At 35.2% G+C, this 21,133-nt stretch overlaps 1 protein-coding gene across 1 annotated transcript in view; it reads left to right on the top strand.

The window, feature by feature from the left end:
- Positions 1 to 21,133, top strand: part of CFAP47 (cilia and flagella associated protein 47) — a 503,621-nt gene that overhangs the window by 455,790 nt on the left and 26,698 nt on the right. Inside the window, exons 61-62 of the mRNA XM_040635242.1 lie at positions 1,555 to 1,726; positions 4,793 to 4,954. Of these exons, the coding sequence (XP_040491176.1) occupies positions 1,555 to 1,726; positions 4,793 to 4,954 (334 nt within the window). The remainder of the gene's footprint in view (positions 1 to 1,554; positions 1,727 to 4,792; positions 4,955 to 21,133) is intronic.

Raw genomic sequence — 21,133 nt, 5'->3', positions numbered from 1 at the left:
TATGTGTAGTTTGAAAAATATATTCATATTTCTATTTGTCTCACCTCCTATCTCTTAGCTGATAATCATGTCTCTATTTTGTACAATGGATCGTCTTATGATTACAATTATAACATCCATAGTGACAGATTCTCCACAGGGGATTCGGTGCTTCTGAAACTAAATTTAGCTTTTCATTTCTTGTCTTCATTCTGACACAAGCATTCCCATAAAGGCTTTAGTAATTAAGTAGAAACAGATGCAGAGCTCAACTACATACAGTATTTGCTTTAAAAATATTATGTTATTTGAATGCAATGAAAATTTCATCTCCCATTAACTACTCTAAAATTCTCAAATGTTCTTTCTTTGTATGGATTATGGCTTCCTAAGGAACATTTCCATATCTCATTCCCAGAACAAATAGACACATTATACGTAGACACATTGATTTTCCTGTAGCAAAGACAGGTTATTGATAGGAACAGTAATTGCTGATTTTGTCAACAGGATAAAAATCAGCAATTCAGGAGATCAGAAGTATACTTTTACATGTGGAAGAAGAAAAAAGGGACCTTGTAAGGGTGTGGGTCAGCCAGTTATTTTACATTAATAAGGTTTGCTGGATAATCATTAAATGTGACTTGGGCTTGCTACAGCCACGCTATTTTTCAGACTTCTACAGCATACATTATAATCACCTACGTCTCAAAGATGGTCTGTTTCTGTTTGGATTGCTTAAAGAAAGGTGGCATTCAGTTCTGTGAATCCAAGGATCACGTTTACCTTTATACACTAGAGACAAACTTTAGAAATTACCTCAGCTGTGGACCAGGTCACGTTATGGTTTTCTGACCTCTCTTCCATGATCCATATGCAACAAACTTCTCAATTTGGCATTTGTGCTCCTTTCATGTATGTGGAGAGTTAATATAATAGATGTTTGTGCTTTTCTTATACATGCCAGTACCAGATTTAAGATATTTTTCACATGTACCCAACAAAACCCTGCTGTAACTTTCCTCTGGTAACCTACTAGTTCAGAAAATATGGTTAACTAGATTGTCTCTGAAACCCCAGAATAAAACATGAAGAACTCTCTCTTTTATTAAAATATATCAGAACTTGAAAACTCTGCCCAAATAGATTGGGATGCTGCTTTAATATTGTTTAAACTTAATTCAAATCTTTCTTTATAAATTACAAGTCTATAAACTTTTAATATATTTATTATATAGACAGTGCCGTATTATTTATATTTTATGGTAAATATTGATTATTAATTTCCATCTGGCTATTTCTTGTTTCAAAAATCTCAATTTTAAAGATTTAAGATGATGGGAGTTGTCTTCTGAATTTATTTTTTTATTCATTCATTTATTTATTTACCTTTTAACAAAAGCATAACTAAGTACTAGTATATACCTGGCGATGCACTAGGTATTAGGAATACGAGGGTAAATAACATAAACCCTCTCCCAACCTCTAAATATCTGTGCGTGATTAGTGTTGACAGGTAATTGGTTTTCAATCTATACATATTAAGTTGAATCATTTTAATCTTGATTTTCTTAGATATGCCTAAGAAACGTGAATTTGAATATGAAATTCAATTTGAATCTGAAGATATGAAGTCTTACTTGGGGTCCTGCGTAGCTTTATATATGATCAAAAAATCTTACCATATCAAATCTAAAATGGTAGAGTTGGTCTTCAATGTGGTATTTGCACCAAAGAAACCATTGAGGTAAACCTTTTTTCTTTAAATGATATTATTACTTTTTGAAACTACATATTGTTACTCTTTTAAACAAAATAATGTTGATTTTTCTTTCCATCTTTTATATTTGGATTGTATTACTTCTTTGTTGCTGTTGAGATAAATATTTTGGGCTAGATTATTTCTAGCTATCAAACTCTGAAAAGTATTCTGATGAGAAAAAATAGTCCAAATGATTAGAAATCTAAGATATCCTTCACAAATTGTGACCTCCCAAAGGTCACTCGGGTATAATATTCACAAAAGAGCAATGCACTTTGTAAAAATTTTTAAAAAATTACTGACTTGGTGCTGTGCATTAACAGCATGATGTTTCTTTTTTCTTTTTTTTTTTTAGATTTATTTATTTATTAGAGAGCTCGGGGGTGGGCAGAGGGACAGAATCATCAAGGAGACTCCCCACTGAACACAGAGCCTGGTGCGGGGCTCAATCTCAGGATCCTTGAGATCATGACCTGAACCAAAATCACTAGTTGGACACTTAACCTACTGAGCCACCCAGACACCCTAACGTGATGTTTCTTAGTACTACTTCAAAGGACCAGTTCGAATGATAAAAAATGCCTCACCTGTGCTCTACTTTGTAGTTGCTGTCATTACCCCTTTACCACCAAAACTATAACATTGCCCATCCTTTAGTAAGGTTTAAGAGGTTCATATTGGAATCTGTGAGAATAGTGACCTTTGAATGTCCTTCTTCTGGAAAACCTCATCCAGTGTCTTTGTATTTCCCTCTTAGGCAACTGGTACTTAGCACATGCAAATGCTATATGATAGGTCACCTCTGAAATAGGGCTTTCTTTATGCCTTAATACAGAAATACCGATCAGTACCACAATACACACAAAGTACGAAATACAGCCTGGCAATGAAAAGATAGCTGAAGTACTACCTGTGCTTTTAATCGTTTCTGTAGTCTAACTACGTACTTGATGTGGCCAGACATGTATTTAGTGTGGCTCTGAATATGTAGTTCAATAAGTAAAAGATGCTAGGGTAATCTTCAGGAAACAGTAATAAAACAAAGCTGCAAGAAGATAGCATGCTGTAAACATTTATCTTCTCTTTTATTTCGATAGCTTTCTGTGTTTGTTTCATAGTATTTTTTTTAACATTTAGATTTGTGTTATGTTGATTTAGTGATATGGAAATTACCAGCAACAAGCAGAAGGGGAGAATGTTATCATTAGTGAATATGAGCACAACCAGTGTGAATTTATACCCCTTGAATATTTTGTGGATTTAGAGCTTCTTGGTGAATGTTTGCAAAACTGATTTAGGATTACTTGTATGCATGATTCATAAATTTTTGTGAGTGTTTTGTGATGGTCTGATGTAGTTTAATTCTGTTTTGTGTGTATATGTATATATTCATTTACTTTTGTCATTCCTTCTTCCTTATTTATTTGGGATGGTTCACTGGAAGACATACAGTTAAGTGAGAAAAACCAAAATAAACCCAATAGCTCTGAATTATGAAAAAGAACAAGAAAATAATTATACCTGAACCATGCTTTACCTAGATAAGTAAAATAAGTATTAAATTCAATTATTTTCTTCCTGTTTGGTGAGGTAAAAAAGAAAACAAAATGTTCATGTTTTGGTGAAAGGAAAATATAACATTATTTCACAACAGTAAATAACAAGGTAATTTTGTCACATTCCCCTTTTCACAGAATAGTGTATATAATAAAAAATAATAATAATAATGGTCAGGGCCCTAACTGGTCATTTCACAAAAACAAACAAGGTTATTTCTACAGGTCTTGACCTTTTCTTTCAATAAAAATCAAGGGTCTAATTCAAAAACTTGAGAGATCAATAGTTAATATGGTCATGAATCAGCCTAATGATTCTAATTTAACACAGGTCTAAACATTTTTTAATAAATAAATGATCGATATCATTTGTACTAGGGTTTCTTAAGAAATGATAATTATCTTAGCTCAACTTTCTCGTGGAACTCTTGACCTGCTGTTCTTTCTGAGAGTTTTATGTAAAAGGATTGTGGTTTCTTTGTCCAGTCTGACATGCGATAGTGCAGCCACACCATTACATGTTTGCATTATTTCCACCCAAAGCAAGCAAACAAACAAGTAGTCATTCCTCAGTTTCACCTACTGCCCTATGCCTGCACTCTCCTTCATAGCCAAGCGCTTAGAAAGGCTATCTCTATTCATTTAATTAATTCAGCTGCCACTCAATTATAAGTTATTATGTAAAGTGTTTGTGGTTTTTTAATTTAAAATTGCAATTTAATTTTAAAAAATCTTTATATCAATTTTATGAGCTTTGTAAGTGTTCACAGAAAATATAATTTTTTCTACATGAAATAAGAATTGAAAACACTTTCTCACAATGTTTCCTTTTGAACAAACTTTCCATACAGACCTATCTGTTTAACACCTGGGTCGCTTTGCCAACCTAGCCTTGGATTCTTAAATATTACAATATTCTGTGCTGGTTACAGAAAATTTGCAGTCAATTCTGCATATTTTACTGGTTCTTAGTAAATAACTAGAGAGTAGATAAGATGTGCTACAAAATAATTATCTCACAGGAAGATTGATAATATAACCAAAGACCTAAAATTTATTCCTAAAATGTAATTTACAGTAACCTGCATTTTTTTTTTTAAGAATTAAAAGTCCCAGGGGTGCCTGGATGGCTCACATGGTTAAGTGTATGCCTTTGGCTCAGGTCATGATCTCCAGGTCCTGGGATCGAGCCCCACATGGAGCCCCACGTCAGGCTCCCAGCTCAGCAGGGGGTCTGCTTCTCTCTCTCCCTCTGCCTTTCCCCCTGCTTGTGCACTCTGTATCTCTCTCTCTCTCTCTCTCTCTCTCAAATGAATAAATAAAATCTTTTAAAAAATAGAAATAAATAGAAAATTTAAAAAAAGAATTAAAAGTCCCAGTATTTTTACCAAAACTACAAGGTTTGCTTACATTTTCACCCTAGATATTGGTCTGCTGTATTCTCCTTTTGCTTGTTTTCCTGTGGTATCCTTTGTAATCTCTTTTTCTATTTAAGCACTCAAATTATGCTGAAAATAGAGTGCATAACAGATGGAATTTGGATGTTTCCCATAACGTTGGTTGCTACTGAGCCTGATGTGGATGATGTCGTTGATATTGAAGGCATTGGTTTATTTAAGGAATCGATTGTGGACTTCAGGCTGACAAGTCAGACGAGGTAATATATCAAGCAGAAGTATGTTATTGGTTTTGTGAATGTAATTTATGCTGAATTGAGAAACAAAATTTAAGATGGAAATTCTATTATGTCATCTTTTGCTATTTAAGCCAAAGAAGTATTGCTTCTATGAATCAAAGCTTAATATATTTCATAATTTTTAATTAAAAATTGGAAAAATAGAGTGTACAAAGTAAAGACCAAAAAAACAAGAAACAAAAGTAAATTGATACTGAAATTTAGGATAGTATTTCTCTTTGTTTTTCTTTTTTCTTTAAGATTTTATTTATTTATTTGAGAGAGAGAGAAAGAAAACACATGAGCAACGGCGGGGCAGAGGGAGAGAGAATCTCAAACAGACTCTGTGCTGAGTGTGGAGCCCAATGATGGACTCAGTCTTAGGACCCTAAGATCATGACCTGAGCTGAAACCAAGAGTAGGACGCTTAACTGACTGAGCCACCCAGGCGCCCCTCTATTTGGCTTTCAAAGGATGTTATTAATGTATTTTTATAGCCCACTCTCATTAATTTTTTTATTTTAATTCCAGTAAAGTTAACATACAGTGTTACACTAGTTTGGGGCATACAATATGGTGATCAACAATTCTGTACCTTACTCCGTGCTCATCATAATAAGTGTACTCTTGATCCCCTTCACCTGTTTTACCCATCCCACCACCTCCCCTCTGGTAACCATCAGTTTGTTCTCTGTAGTTAAGAGTGTGTTTCTTGGTTTGCCTTTTTTTGTTTTTTTCCTTTGTTTGTTTAGTTTCTTAAATTCCACATGTGAGTAAAATCATGTGGTATTTGTCTTTCTCTGACTGACTTATTTCACTTTACATTATCCTCTCTCCCTCCATCCTTGCTATTGCAAGTAGCAAAATTTCATTCTTTTTAATGGCTGGATTGTGTGTGTGTGTGTGTGTGTGTGTGTGTGTGTGTGTGTGTGTGTGTATACACCATTTCTTCTTTATCCATTTATGTATCAATGGATACTTGGGCTGCTTCCGTAATCTGGCTCTTGTAAATAATGCTGCAATAAACAAATAAGCATAGGGCTGCCTATATCCTTTTGCATCCGTGTTTTTGTGTTCTTCGGGTAGATACCCAGGAATGCGATTACTGGATCATAGGGTAGTTATATTTTCAGTTTTTCGAGAAACCTCCATACAGTCTTCCACAGTGGCTACACCAGTTTATATTCCCACCAACACTGCAAGAGGATTCCTTTTCCTCCACATCCTCACCAACACATGTTGTTTCTTGTGTTTTTGATTTTAGCCATTCTGACAGGTGTAAGGAGATATCTCGTAGTTTTTTTTTAAGTTTTTATTAAATTCCAGTTAGTCAGCATACAGTGTAATATTAGTTTCAGGTGTACAATATAGTGATTCGACACTTCCATACATTACCTAGTGCTCATCACAACCCTCCTTAATCCCCATCACCTATTTCACCCATCTCCCACCCACCTCCCCTTCAGTAACCCCCAGTTTTTTTCTGTTTAATTAAGAGTCTGTTTCCCTGTTTGCCTCTCTTTTTTCATCTGTTTTGTTTCTTAAATTCCGTATATGACTGAGATCATATGGTATTTGGCTTTCTCTGACTGAGTTATTTCACTTAGCATAATACTCTCTAGCTCCATCCACATCTTTGCAAATGCCAAGATTTAATTCTTTTTGATGGTTGAGTAATATTCCATTGTATACATATACCATGTCTTCTTTATTTATTCATCAGTCAGTGGATATGTGGGCACTTTCCATAATTTGGCTATTGTGGATAGTGCTGCTATAAACGTCAGGGTGCATGTATCTCTTTGAATCAGTATTTTTATCTCCTTTCGGTAAATACTTAGTAGTGCAATTGCTAGACCACAGGGTAGTTTTATTTTTAACTTTTTAAAAAAGATTTATTTTAGAGAGAGAGAGCACACATGCACACAAGTGGGGAGGAGTACAGGGAGGGAGAGGGAAAGGGAGAGAATCTCGAGCAGACTCCACGGTGAGTGCAGAGCCCAACACGGGGCTCCATCTTACAACCCCGAGGTCATGACCTGTGCTGAAACCAAGAGTTGAGGGGCGCCTGGGTGGCTCAGTTGTTAAGCGTCTGCCTTCGGCTCAGGGAGTGATCCCGGCATTCTGGGATCAAGCCCCACATCAGCTCCTCCGCTGGGAGCCTGCTTCTTCCTCTCCCACTCCCCCTGCTTGTGTTCCCTCTCTCGCTGGCTGTTTCTCTCTGTGTCAAATAAATAAAAAAATTCTTTAAAAAAGAAAAAAAAAATGAAACCAGGAGTTGGATGCTTAACCGACTGAGCCACCCAGGCACCCCTTATTTTTAACTTTTTGACGGACATCCATACTGTTTTCCAGAGTGGCTGCACCAGTTTGCATTGCCACAGACAGTACGAGAGGGTTCCCCTTTCTCTGCATCCTCATCAATCCCTGTTGTTTCCTGTGTTGTTAATTTTAGCCATGCTGACAGGTGTGAGGTGATATCTCATTGTAGTTTTGATTTGCATTTCCCTGATGCTGAGCATCTTTTCATGTGTCTGTTGGCCATCTGTATGTCTTCTTCGGAGAAATGTCTGTTCATGACTTCTGCCCCTTTTTAAATTAGATTATTTGTTTTTTGGGTGTTGAATTGTATCAGTTCTTTACAGAATTTGGATACTAACCCTTTATTAGATATGTCATTTGCAAATACCATCTCCCATTCAGTAGGTTGTCTTTTTGTTTTGTTGATTGTTTCCCTCTCTGTGCAGAAGCTTTTTATTTTGATGTAATCCCAATAGTTTATTTTTGCTTTTATTTCCCTTGCCTCAGGAGACATACCTAGAAAAAATTTTAAAGATCGACGGAATATTTTTCAGTAAACTTTAATGGTTTGGGGTTATGAAGTGGTTTAAGTAGAGGTGATCAGGTAACCTATACAGATTCTATTTTCTATATTATTATTCTGCTCCACCGTAGCTAGCCCTGTTATACTTGTGATGACATAGGCAGCATGACCACAATACTTTTGAGATACAACAAACATGCCATAAAATTTCATTGTAAGTATACGTTTCAATAATTTCTTTGAAAAATTTGCAATCATAACCACATTCCAGTTTTGAACTCTCCCATGTCCCCCAAAATATCCCTCAAGCCCCTTTGCATTCAATCCCTGCTCCCACTCCCCAGTCTCAGGCAACCAGTGATTTGCTTTCTGTCTCTATAATCTTCCCTTTTTTGGATATTACATGTAAATAAAATCACCCAATATGCAGTCTTCAAAAAACAACTGTTTTTTAAACAGTGTTAGATTTACGACAGATTTTGAGGAGAAGGTGCAGAGATTTCTCATACACCTCCTGCCCCCACTCGTGCATAGCCTTCCTGATTGTCAGCTTCACCCACTGCAGTGGTACATTTTTTACCAAGGATGGACGTACACTGACACATCAAAATCACCAAGAGTCCATAGTTTACTTTAGGGTCGGTTCACTCTTGGTGTTGTACATTCTATGAATTTGGAAAGAACAATGACATACATGCATCGTTATAATATACGAAGTATTTTCATTGCACCAAAAAATCCTCAGTGCTTTCCCTATTCATCTCTCTCTCCTACCCCTGGAAACCTAGTCTCCTAGTTTAACTTTTTCAGAATGTTATATAATTGGAATCATGTAGGATGTAGCCTTTTCAGACTGGCTTCTTTTACTTAGTGATACGCATGTGAGGTTTATCCCTGTCTTTTCATGGCTTGATAGCTCATTTTTTTTTAGCATTGAGTAATAGTCCACTGTCTGGATGGACCACAGCTTATTTACCCATCCACCTGCTGAAGGATGTCTTGGTTGCTTCCAGGTTTTGGCAATTGTGAACAAAGCTGCTATAAACATCTGGGTACAGGTTTTATTGTGAATATAAGTTTTCAAGTCTTTGGGGTAAACACCCAGGAGCATGATTGCCGGATCCTATGGTAAGGGTATTTTTAGTTTTGTAAGAAATTGCCAGACTGTCTTCTAAGTGGCTGTGCCATTTTGTACTCTCACTAATTATGAATGACAGTTCCTGTTGCTTTATACCCTCGTCAGCATATGATGCTCTCAGTGTTCTGGATTTTGGCCATTTTAAAAGAAGTGTAGTGGGGGCGCCTGGGTGGCACAGTGGTTAAGCGTCTGCCTTTGGCTCAGGGCGTGATCCCGGCATTCTGGGATCGAGCCCCACATCAGGCTCCTCCACTATGAGCCTGCTTCTTCCTCTCCCACTCCCCCTGCTTTTGTTCCCTCTCTCGCTGGCTGTCTCTATCTCTGTCGAATAAATAAATAAAATCTTTAAAAAAAAAAAGAAAAAAGAAGTGTAGTGGTATCTCATTGTAGTTTTAGTTTGCATTTCCCTAATGACATATGGCATACAACATATCTTTTCAAATACTTATTTGATGTCTGTATATCTTTGGTGAGGTGTGTGAGAGGGTCTTTGGCCCATTTTTAAGTTGGGTTGTTTTTTTTTTATTGTTGAGTTTTAAGAGTTCTCTATATATAATGCATTATAATCCATTATCAGATGTGTCTTTCACAAATACTTTCTCCCAGTCTATAGCTTGTGTTCTAATTCTCTTGATATTGTCCATCACAGAAGAGAAGTTTTTAATGTTAATAGGATCCAATTTTTCGTTCATGAATTGTGTCTTTGTTGTTGTATCTAATAAGGCATCACCATACCCAAGGTCATCTAGGTTTTCTTTTATGTTATCTTCTACTAGCTTCATAGTTCTGTGTTTTGAATTTAGGTTTATGATCCATTTTGAGTTAACTTTTGTAGTGGGTGTAAAGTATGTGTCTAGATTCTTTTTTTTTTTTTTTTGCATGTGGATGTCCAGTTGTTCCAGTACCATTTGTTGAAGAGACTCTCTTTGCTCCATTGTATTGCCTTTGCCCCTATGTCAAGGATCAGTTGACTATATGTATGTGTGTCTATTTCTAGGCTCTCTGTTCTGTTCCACTGATCTATTTGCCTGTTCTTTGGCCAATACCACACTGTCTTGATTACCGTAGCTTTATAGTAAGTCTTGAAGTTGGGTAGTCTTACTCTACAACTTCCAAAGATATTTCAAATTATTAGATATTTTTGTTTAAATGTAAATATATTTAATGCATTCAAAAAGTTTTTCAGGACTAGTGAAATAGTTTCAACTGATTTTGTCATAACCAATATTTTCTCAAATGCAATATTGGCAAAAAAAAAAACAAAAAAACAGTTGGAAATAAGTTCCCCAGGAGCGCCTGGGTGGCGTAGTTGTTAAGCGTCTGCCTTCGGCTCAGGGCGTGATCCTGGCATTACGGGATCGAGCCCCACATCAGGCTCCACCACTATGAGCCTGCTTCTTCCTCTCCCACTCCCCCTGCTTGTGTTCCCTCTCTCGCTGGCTGTCTCTATCTCTGTCAAATAAATAAATAAAATCTTTAAAAAAAATGTTATTAACATGTGACTTCCCTTGTCAAAAGCATTTGATGGTTTCCTGTTGCTTACCCAAAGTGGCATCTAAATTATGCATGCTGTTCATGGTCCTAGCTCTCTCTGACCTTTCCAATTTCTTCTTTCCACTGTATAAAACAGATCTTCTCCTTCAGTCTTAAGGAAAAAAAAGTCACTATTCTGAGTGTCTTATCCATTACTTCTCACCCGTCTTCACTTTCTGTTTCTAAAATGCCGTTCTTATCTCCTCTCTGGGTTTCTAAATTCTGCTCATTGTTCTTCTCATCACAATATAATCTTACTTGACCACTTATGTATATATATGCATACACACACACACACACACACATACATTTATATATGTATATTCCTTAGGCATAATATATAGAATTTTTTTTTCAATGTCTCCTGTGTCTTTTGTATTTGCAGTACTAGGCTTTGTTCAGAATTAGTTCCTATTAGGTATTTAGTAATGCATCAAACTTAGGAAAATAATTTAGAATTACTCATTTTTTTCATTCAACAAAATTTCCAAAGATAAATATTCCAGTCAGGCCAGTATAATACAGGTATTCTCTTAGAAAAATTACCATTGTTGTGTGCAAGAGAACAAAATCACATTTTACCTTAATATCAAAATATAAACCCAGTATGAATTTCATAGTATGGTTATTTATTTTGGAGGGTTATAAGATTCTTAATGTGTTTCTCCTGCAAATGCTTGAATCAAAGTTAGTATTTAATAAATATTAAGTTAATTGTGAAATCAACTAAAAGGCACTGAGCGGATTTCTGCAGGCATATTCAAAGAACATAGAGCTTTATAATTATTGAATATCATTAGGGAATAAGCATATGGAAAGGTGGTGTTTTATTCCAATTATATTTTACTCTATAGAAAGTGAGATCCCCATGGGACCATGTTTTATTCATCTTTGTAAACTAACTGCCTAGGTGCACAATAAATTATTTCAATCAACAGGTATTTTAAACGGAGTCTTGAAGATTAGGTTGTCATTTGCAATGCAGATTAGGGAAGGGAGTGAAGGAGTTCCAGGAGGAGGGTGTTATGCGTACAACGTTCTAGAGAGATGAGACAGTGAATTCTATTGAAAAGAACTGAAAGTAGTTAGAATGGCTGGGGTTAGGAGTACCATGGGGAGACTGGGAGCAGGTAATGTAGAGATGGCATCCATTCAGAAGCACTTAACTAGAGAATCACCGGGCTCCTGGATTCTATTATTCTATTCATTCATCATGCCTGAGGGAACGAGCAAAATGATGTGGTGACCATTTCTAATTCATTAATTTCATAGTTATTGCACATCTCCCTTGTTCCATTCGTCTGTGCTCATAAGTCTGTTATATGGTCAACAATTAGAGTAAATATTTGGTATCTTCTTTATCTCTCATTCTTCAAGAACATGAGATTCTAGAGCACAAAACCACCATTTAGTAAGTGTTTTATACATTCTAGGGCTTCAGTAAATATTGATTAGTGAGTAAATGAATAAATTCATGAAATCAGAATAAAGAGAAACATCTCGAAGATCCACCTAGTCAGTTATTCAGAAATCACAAAAGTTAGAAAATAAAGTATTAAATAGATATATATGGATTATATCTTATTGTGTCATTATTTTAACTTTGTGTTCCATATAGAGTTTTGATGTCTCTATTAGTACTTATTGATAAATATATATCATATCTCTATATATTATCTTATTTTCCTTAGTTGAAAATTAACATGGCCATTTAAAACACTTTGTCAATGCATGTGACATCAAGATGTTGCAAATCTTGATAGCAAAATTCACAAGTGATCAACTTTAAAACATATGCTTTTGGATGAATAGCTTCAAAAAAAAGAAACAATTTATCTGGAAGAAATGTAATTTGCTGATGGAAGTTTGATATCCATGCGGAGCCCTAATGTTCCCTCATAAAATGTAGTCATTGAGATTAGTTGAGAGAGAAGAAGGAAGGGGGAGGGGACCATGATGTGAAATTCTCAAATCTTGAGTCAAAAAATATCCTTTACCTGTTTCATAACAATCCAAAGATATTACTGTTTCTCTATATTAAAGAAGGAGATATAAATATTGCTTTATGTTAAAGCAGCAGCTTTGTTAATAGTTTAAAACATACTTTGAGTAGGTTTATAGTATATGTGGCAAATAAAACCTTACATCACAAGATGGTACTTTAAAATAATGGATAATATTTAGAGGAGATTTAATCAATAAATGACACTATTAATAATAATCATAGAACTAAACTCATTGGGTCAGGAAATGAGTAAAGCAATTCTATTTTTCAATTCTTCTATGAAATTATTAAGCTAAGTAATTTAAGCTTTAGGAATAAAGAATAAAGATCTATTTCTTCACAGCATGCAGTAGGGGATTGCTGAGGGTCTCATATGTACAATACTGCAAAATGGCCAGCTATTAAAAGCAGCCCCTGTAATACAAGAAAGGGCAACAGATTGTAGTCTGTGCCCTGAAATTCATGGCAAGTAGTATAGTAACTGGCTCACGAACAGGTACCCCATAAATATTAATTGAAGGAGGGGTGCCTGGGTGGTTCAGTTGGTTAAGTGTCTGACTCTTGATTTCAGATCAGGTCATGATCTCAGGGTCCTGGGATTGAGCCCCATGTGGGGCTCCACACTGAGTGGGGAGTCGCTTCAGCATCCTCTCTCTCCCTCTGCCTCTCTCCCCACTCACACACTCTGTCTTTCAAATACAAAAATAAATCTTTAAAGAAAGAGAGAAAAGCCTTAGTTGGAAAAAAAAGAAAAAAGAAAAAATATTAATTGAAGAAATAAGATTAAGAAGGAAAATTATTAGAAACAGTATTCACGTCTTCAGCTGCTTAGTATAGCCATATAGAACATACGGAGAACAAGCAAAGTATTATCTTTACTGTGAGGAGGGAGAAATTTATTGTTTAATACCAGCGAGATTTGGTGGGAATAGATAATACTGAAGCGTACTTTTTAATAAGACTTCGTTTTTAGAGCCATTTTTTTTTTAGGTATATAGAAAAATTGCACATAAAGTACAGAGAGTTCCTGTATACCCCATTCCCAAACCCCAGCACGGTTTCCCCTCTTAATAACACCTTGCATCAGTGTGTCACATTGTTTACAATTGACAAACCTATACTGATATATTATTACTAACTTAAGACCATAGTTTACATTAGGGTTTACTTTTTGTGTTATACAGTTATATGGATTTTGACAAATGTGTGTTCAACATTACAGTATCATACAGAATAATCCTCACTGCCCTAAAATCCCCCCATCTTTCACCTATTTATCCCTCCCTACTTTCTGAGCCCTTGGCAGCCACTGATCTTTTTACTGACTTTATAGTTTTATCATTTCCAGAATGTCATGTGCCTCGGATCATGTATTATGTAGCTTTCTCAGACTGGCTTCTTTCACGACCAATACGCATTAAAGGTTGGTCTGTGTCTTTTTGTAGCTTCCTACCTCATTTATTTTTATAGCTGAATAATGGACATCTTGGTAGGTTCTAGTTTGGGGTAAGTATGAAAAAAGATGCTGTAAACATTTGCTCAGGTTTTTGCATAGATGTATGTTTTCAAATCATTTGGATAAACACCTAGTATTATAAATGCTGGAATGTATAGTAAGCATATGGTGAGGTATATAAGAAACTGCCAAATGATCCCCTGCACCATTTTGCGTCCCCAGCAGCAATGAATGAGATTTCCTGTTGTTCTACGTCTTCACCAACATTTGGTGGTGTCAGGTTTTTTGGATTGTAGCCATTCTAATAGTGGTATCTCATTGTTTTTATTTGCAGTTTCCTAATGTTAATGACATTGAACATGTTATATTCTTACTTGCCACTTGTATATCTTTGTTGATGAGTAGTTTATTAAGATCTTTTACCTATATTTTAATTGTATTTTTGGTTTTGATCTTGTTGAGCTTTTAGAATCATTTGGAAATTTTGAATATAAATCCTTTACAGGTACTTGTTCTGAAAAAATATTCTGCCAATCTGTAGCTTGTATTTTCAGGCACTTAACAGTGCCTTTCACAGAGAAACATTTTTTAATTTTAATAAAGTCTAATCAATTTTATCTTTCATAGGTTATGCTTTTGGTGTTGTATCTAAACACTCATCCCTAAACTCAAAGTTGCTTTTATTTTTTGTATGTTCTCTTCTAGATATCTTATAGTTTTGCCATTTACATTGGGGCCTATCATCCATATTGACTTAATTTTCTGAAAGGTGTAATGTTCGATTGATTGATTGATTGATTGCATATTGGTTTCCAATTCGTAGAGTGCCATTTGTTGAAAGACTCCTTTCTCCATTAAATTGCCTTTACTCCTTTGTCAAAGAACAGTTGCCTGTATTTGTGCAAGTCTGTATCTGGGTTATCTACTCTGTTCCATTAATATATGTGTCAATTTTTTCACCTATACTTACCACTTTTATAGTAAGATCTAAAATCAGGTAGTGTGCATCCTACAACTTTCTTTTTCATTATTGTGTTTACTATTTTAAGCTTTTTTGCTTTTTCATATAAACTTTAGAGTCAGTTTGTACATGTCTCAAAATAACTTTCTTATATTTTTATTGAGACTGAATTAAATCTACGGATAAAGTTTGGAGGAATTGGTATCTTTTTTTTTTTATTATGTTATTTAGTCACCATACAGTACATCATTAGTTTTTGATGTAGTGTTCCATGATTTATTGTTTGCATATAACACCCAGTGCTCCATGCAATACGTGCCCTCCTTAATACCCATCACTGGGCTAGCCCAATCCCCCACCCGTCTCCCCTCTGAAACCCTCAGTTTGTTTCCCGGAGTCCATAGTCTCTCATGGTTCATTTCCCCCTCTGTTCACCCCTCCCTTCATTCTTCCTTCCTTCTCCTACTGATCTCCCTGCTTGGAGGAATTGGTATCTTAATAATATTGAGACTTCCTAGTCATGAACATGGAATCTCTCTCCATTTATTTAGTTTTTCTTTTGTTTCTTTATCAGAATATTGTAGATTTCCTCATCTAGATCTTATACATATATTGTTAGATTTATATCTATTTACTTCATTTTTCAGTGCTAATGTAAATAGTGTGTGTTCAATTTCAAATTCCAGTTGTTCATTGCTGGTACATAGGAAAGTGGTTGATTTTTATAATTAATTTCGTATCCTGCAACTTTGCTGTAATTGCTTACTAGTTCCAGGCAATTTTTTGATCAGTTCTTTAGAATTTGTTACATAGATAATTATGTTAGCTACAACCAAGGACAGTTTTTATTTCTTCCTTTCTGATCTGTATACCTTTTATGTCCTTTTCATGTTTTATTATACTATCTAGGACTTCTGGTATGAATTTGCATAGGAGTGGTGAGAGAGAACATCCTCTTCTTGTTTTCAGTGTTAGGGAGGAGACATCTAGTTTTTCATCATCAAGTTTGATTTTAGCTGTAGGCTTTTTATAGATGTTTTTAAATAAAATTGAAGAAATTCACTTTTATCCCTAGTTCGCTATGAGTTTTTATCATGAATGGGTATTGGATTTTGTATAACCCTTTGTCTGTATCTGTTGAAATGGTCATTTGATTTCTCTTCTTAGACTGTTGATGTGATAAATTAAATTAATTGATTTTCAAGCATTAAGGCAGCGTTGCATACCTGGAATAAATCCCACTTGGCTATGGTGTATAATTCCTTTTTATACGTTGTTGGATTTGATTTGCTGTTTTGTTGAGGAACTTTGCATCTGTGTTCACAAGAGATATTGGTCTTTAACTTTGCTTTCTGGCAAAGTATGTATCCTGCTTTGGTATTAGGATAATGCTGACCTCATAAATGAATTAGGAAATGTTTCCTCTGCTTCTATTTTTAGAAGAGATTGTAGAGAGTTCATATTACTTCTTATTGAAATATTTGGTAGAATTTGCCAGTAAGAAGCATATGTGGTTTTTTTTTTTTTTTCAGAAGAAGTATCTAAGACAAAGTGCAAGGACTTCTGGGGTGTGTGTGTGTGTGTGTGTGTGTGTGTGTGTGTATACCTGGTATATATTCCCCTGTGAAAATCTAGGAACATAAAAGTTGAAATATTGTGTTGAACTTTGGATTGAGGTTTAAAGAAAAGAGAATGGAAAGAAGATTATAGGTTATATAGAAGGATACTGGCCATGGGGGATAACCTTCTTCTGCTGATGATAAAAATGGCAAAGAAGCAAGACAGAGCAGAGTCAACTACTATCCATATATCTTCTTATGGTATCTTTGATAAGAATATTTAAGTAACCTGTCTTACTGATGGGTCTACTATCAGAAGGGATACTATGCTCTGTAATTAGTTTTTTAACTTTATGGGGATAACTCTTTAATTATGTAGCAATCATGGATATGAGAAATTATAATAATAGGGAAGGGAAATCTGGACATTTTGAGGTATAATGCTATGGTGCAGCTTGTTAGAGAAACTTGAATAACTTATCCATTCTGAATTTTGGATTATAAGAGAGTCACTAAAAGTCTCAAGGGTATCTGGAAATATGAGAAAAACAGAATGAGGAGATCTCCTAAAATCTCTCACCAAGGTTCCAGAAAACAAAAGATAACAAATAAACTTACTCCATGGGAACTGAAGAGAAATGACGTCCTTATCTAAGAAAATAGTTTCATCACTCAAACCAGTAATAGGACGTATTACTTTCAGTCATTAATTTCTTTATTTTTATCCACACAAACATTTAGACAAATATGAAAGTTTATCTGTTGTGACAAGAATTAAGGGTGTTCTGAATGCATATAATGAGGAGATTGGGCTAAGTCATAGAGACCAGGGAAACTTCTCTGGGGAAAGGTTTGAAGGTTTTTAGGAGGTAAGAAGGTGAAGAGGAAGAGAAGAGCATTGCAGGCATAAAAAAACATATGGGCAAAGGTTCTTTAGTGGGAGAGAGCTAGATATGAACAGGTGGCCAAGGAATACCAGAGTGGATGAGAAAATGTGTGTAAGAGGGTATGGAGGGTAGGGCGATGCTGGAGAGGTCAGTTGGAGCCAGACAGTACAAGGCTTTTTAGGTAGAATGGCCGCAAAATTCACTATCCAAACTGGAATGAAAGACTCAATTTATAATTAGGCTTGACAACAAAGTAAGTTGGGGCAGATCTGAGCAAACCAACACTTAGAGTTCATATTGGCCGTGGTAAGAAGTTTGCTCTTTATCCAAAGAATAATGGAAAGCCATTAAAGTATTACAATCACAGATGTGATGTATTTGGAAAAAGAACACCTTAGCTGAAATGTACATAAGGGATAAATGTGAATGAAGGTAGACCATTTAGTTAGTTGGCTATTGCTATTGTCTAGGCAATAAGGGAATGGTTGAATATTTTGGGTGAGAAGTGGAAAGGGGATGTGTGTAGATTAGGGAGGCTACATAGAGATAAAATCTATGAATTTAGTAATGGATTTAGAGATCAAGATGTTACACCTTTTAGAGATCATTCAATCATGAGCCCTAGGATTACCTCTCAGGTAGAAGGCATCATAATATTGGGTGGATGTTGGACTGTATGACCTGTGATTTTTTACTTTGTAAAAAGTATAGTGTTTTTAATTTGTCTCCAAACGTTTATTGCTAATATATAGAAGTACAGTTGATATTATGTGTTTATCTCAGGTCCTCTGAATTTGCTGAAAGGTATTTGTTCTACATGCTTTGTTTTTTGATTCCTTGGCATTTTCTACATAGTCAGTCATGTCTTTTATAAATAGGGGCAGTTACATTTCTTCATTTCCAGTCAGTATGACTTTATTTCATTTTATGCCTTATTTCACTGGCTAGGACTTCCAGTACTATACTGAGAATGATGAGAGTGGACATTGTTGCCTTTTTTCCAAACTTAAATGGAAAGCATTTAGTCATTTGTCATTACATATGATGTAAGCTGTGGGATTTTTACAGAGAATTCTCATCAAGTTCAGAAAGTTTTTCCCCTCTGCTGTAGTTTCCTAGAGCTGCTGTAACAAATCACAATCTGGGTGGCTTTAAACATTAGAAATTTATTCTGTCACATCTCTGGAGAATAGAAGTCCGAAATCAAGGTATTGGCAGGATTCTACGCTCTAGGGGAGAATTGGATCCATCCCTTTTTCTTTGCTTCTGGGGTTGACTGTAAACCTTGAGCTTTCTTGGTTTGTGGATACATCAGTCCAATCTCTGCTGCCATGTCACATGGCATTCTCTTTGTGTGTCTTTCTCTGTATCTCTTCTCATAATGATATCTGTCATATTTGATTAGAGCTCACCCTAATTTAGAATGTTCTCATCTTGACTTGGTTACATATGCAATGACCCTACTTTCAAATAAGGTCATATTGACAGGCACTGGGGGCTAAGACTTCAACATACATTTTGTGGAAGATGATTCCTAATTTCCCTACTCTGATTTTCTAAGAGCCTTTATCAAGAACGGGTGTTGAATTTTGTCAAATTATTTTTCTGCACCAATTGCTATTACATTGCCGTCTTTTTTCTTTGGTTTGTTGATATGATGGATTACAGTGATAAAATTTCAAATATTGAAGTAAATTTACATTTTTGGAATAAAGCCAACTAGGTCTTGGTATATTTCTTTTTATGCATTGCTGGGTTGAGTTTGCTAAAATTTGGTCAGGATTTTTGTGCCTAAGTTTATGAGAAATATTGGCTTATAGTTTACTTATAAATTGTCATTATTGTCATTACTAGTATTATGATTAGTGTGCTGTCTCTGTCTCATTTTACTAAGTGGGTAATGGTGTACACAAAAAAATGAGTTTCAGAAATGTTCCTTCCTCTTCTATTTTTTGCAAGATACTATTTACAGTTGGCTGTAATTCTCCTTTAAATAGTTGGTAAAATTATCCAATGATATCATGTGGGCCTGGAAATTTCTTTTTCAGAAGCTTTTTAAAACTACTGATGTAATTACTTTAATATCGTGTACATATTTGTGTTATTTATTTCTCATTGTGTGAGTTTTAGTGGCTCATGCTCCTTAATCATTTGTTCCTTTTCTTCTAAGTTACCGGGTATTTCTGTAGTTATTTGTATAATATTCCCTTATTTTTCTCTTGACATCTATAGTGCCTATGTAATGTTCCCTCTTTTATTTCTCAAATTGGTCATTTGCAGCTTCTCTTTTATCATTATGAGTTGTGCTAACAGTTTGTCAGTTTTATTGACCTTTTTAAAAGAATCGTCTTTTTGTTTCGTTGATTTTGTTTTGATTTTTTTTTTAAAGATTTTATTTATTTATTTGACAGAGAGAGAGACAGCCAGCGAGAGAGGGAACACAAGCAGGGGGAGTGGGAGAGGAAGAAGCAGGCTCATAGCGGAGGAGCCTGATGTGGGGCTCGATCCCAGAGCACCGGGATCCCACCCTGAGCCAAAGGCAGACGCTTAACGACTGTGCCACCCAGGCGCCCCTCTGTTTTGATTTTAATTGATTTCTGCTCTTATTTTTGTTTTCTTTCTTTTACTTGTTGTGGGTTTACTTTGATCTTTTTTATTAATTACCATTATTTTTATTGTGGTTAGAACATTTAAGATCTGTTAGCAACTTTCAAGTATATGTTACAGTATTCTTAACTATAGTCACAGTATTACATTAGATCCTCAGAACTTACTCATCTTTTAACTGGAAGTTGTACCCTTTGACCAACATCTCCCCATTTCCTCCATCTTCCAACTCCTCACGACCACCATTCTGCTCTCTGTTTCAGAGTTCAGCTTTTTTAGATTTTACATATAAGTGAGATCATATAGTATTTGTCTTTCTCTAACTTATTTTACTTAGAATAATGTCCTCAGGGTACATCCATGTTGTTGAAAATGGCAGGGTTTCTTCTTTTTATGGCTAAGTAATATTCCATTGTAAGTATATAGCACATTTTCTTTATCCATTCATCTGTCAATAGATACTTAGATTATATCCATGTCTTAGATTTTGTGAGTAATGCTACAATGAAGATGGGAATACAAATATCTCTTCTAGTAGTGATTTCATTTATTTTGGTTATATACCCAGAAGTGGAATTGCTGGATCATATAATAGTTTAATTTTTTGAGGCACCTTTATACTGTATTCCATAGTGGTTGTAAAAATTTACATTCCCACAACAGTGTTCAAAGGTTCCCTTTCTCCACATCCACCAGCATTTGTTGCCTCTTGTCTTTTTAACAAGACTGACAAGTGTGAGGTAATACCTCATTGTCTTTTTGACTTGCTTTTTCCTAATGTTAGTAATCATCATGTATGTATTGGCCATTTGTATATCTTCATTGGAAAAATGCCTATTCAGTTTCTCTGCCCATATTTTAACTAGATTATTTGTTTACTATTGAATCGTGTGAGTTCCTTATATATTTTGGTGGTTAACCCTTTAAAGATAGATGGTTTGCAAGGATTTTCTCCAGTTCCATAGGTTGCTTATTCATTTTGTAGACTGTTTATTTTCATGTGCAGAAACTTTGTAGTTTACATTAGTCCCACTTGTTTGTTTTTGCTGTCGTTGCTTGTACTTTTGGTGTCATGTTGAAAAAATTCATTGCCAGGACCGATGCCAAGGAGCTTTATCCTTATATTTTCTTTCAGGAGCTTTATAGTTTCAGGTCTTAAAGTTAGTCTCTAATCCTTTTTTTTTTTTTTTT

Source organism: Ursus maritimus (genome assembly GCF_017311325.1).
Source record: "Ursus maritimus isolate PB19 chromosome X unlocalized genomic scaffold, ASM1731132v1 scaffold_X1, whole genome shotgun sequence".
NCBI classification, from domain to species: Eukaryota; Metazoa; Chordata; class Mammalia; order Carnivora; family Ursidae; genus Ursus; species Ursus maritimus.
Note: the sequence above shows the minus strand (reverse complement) of the source record. Positions and strands in the feature narration are given on the sequence as shown.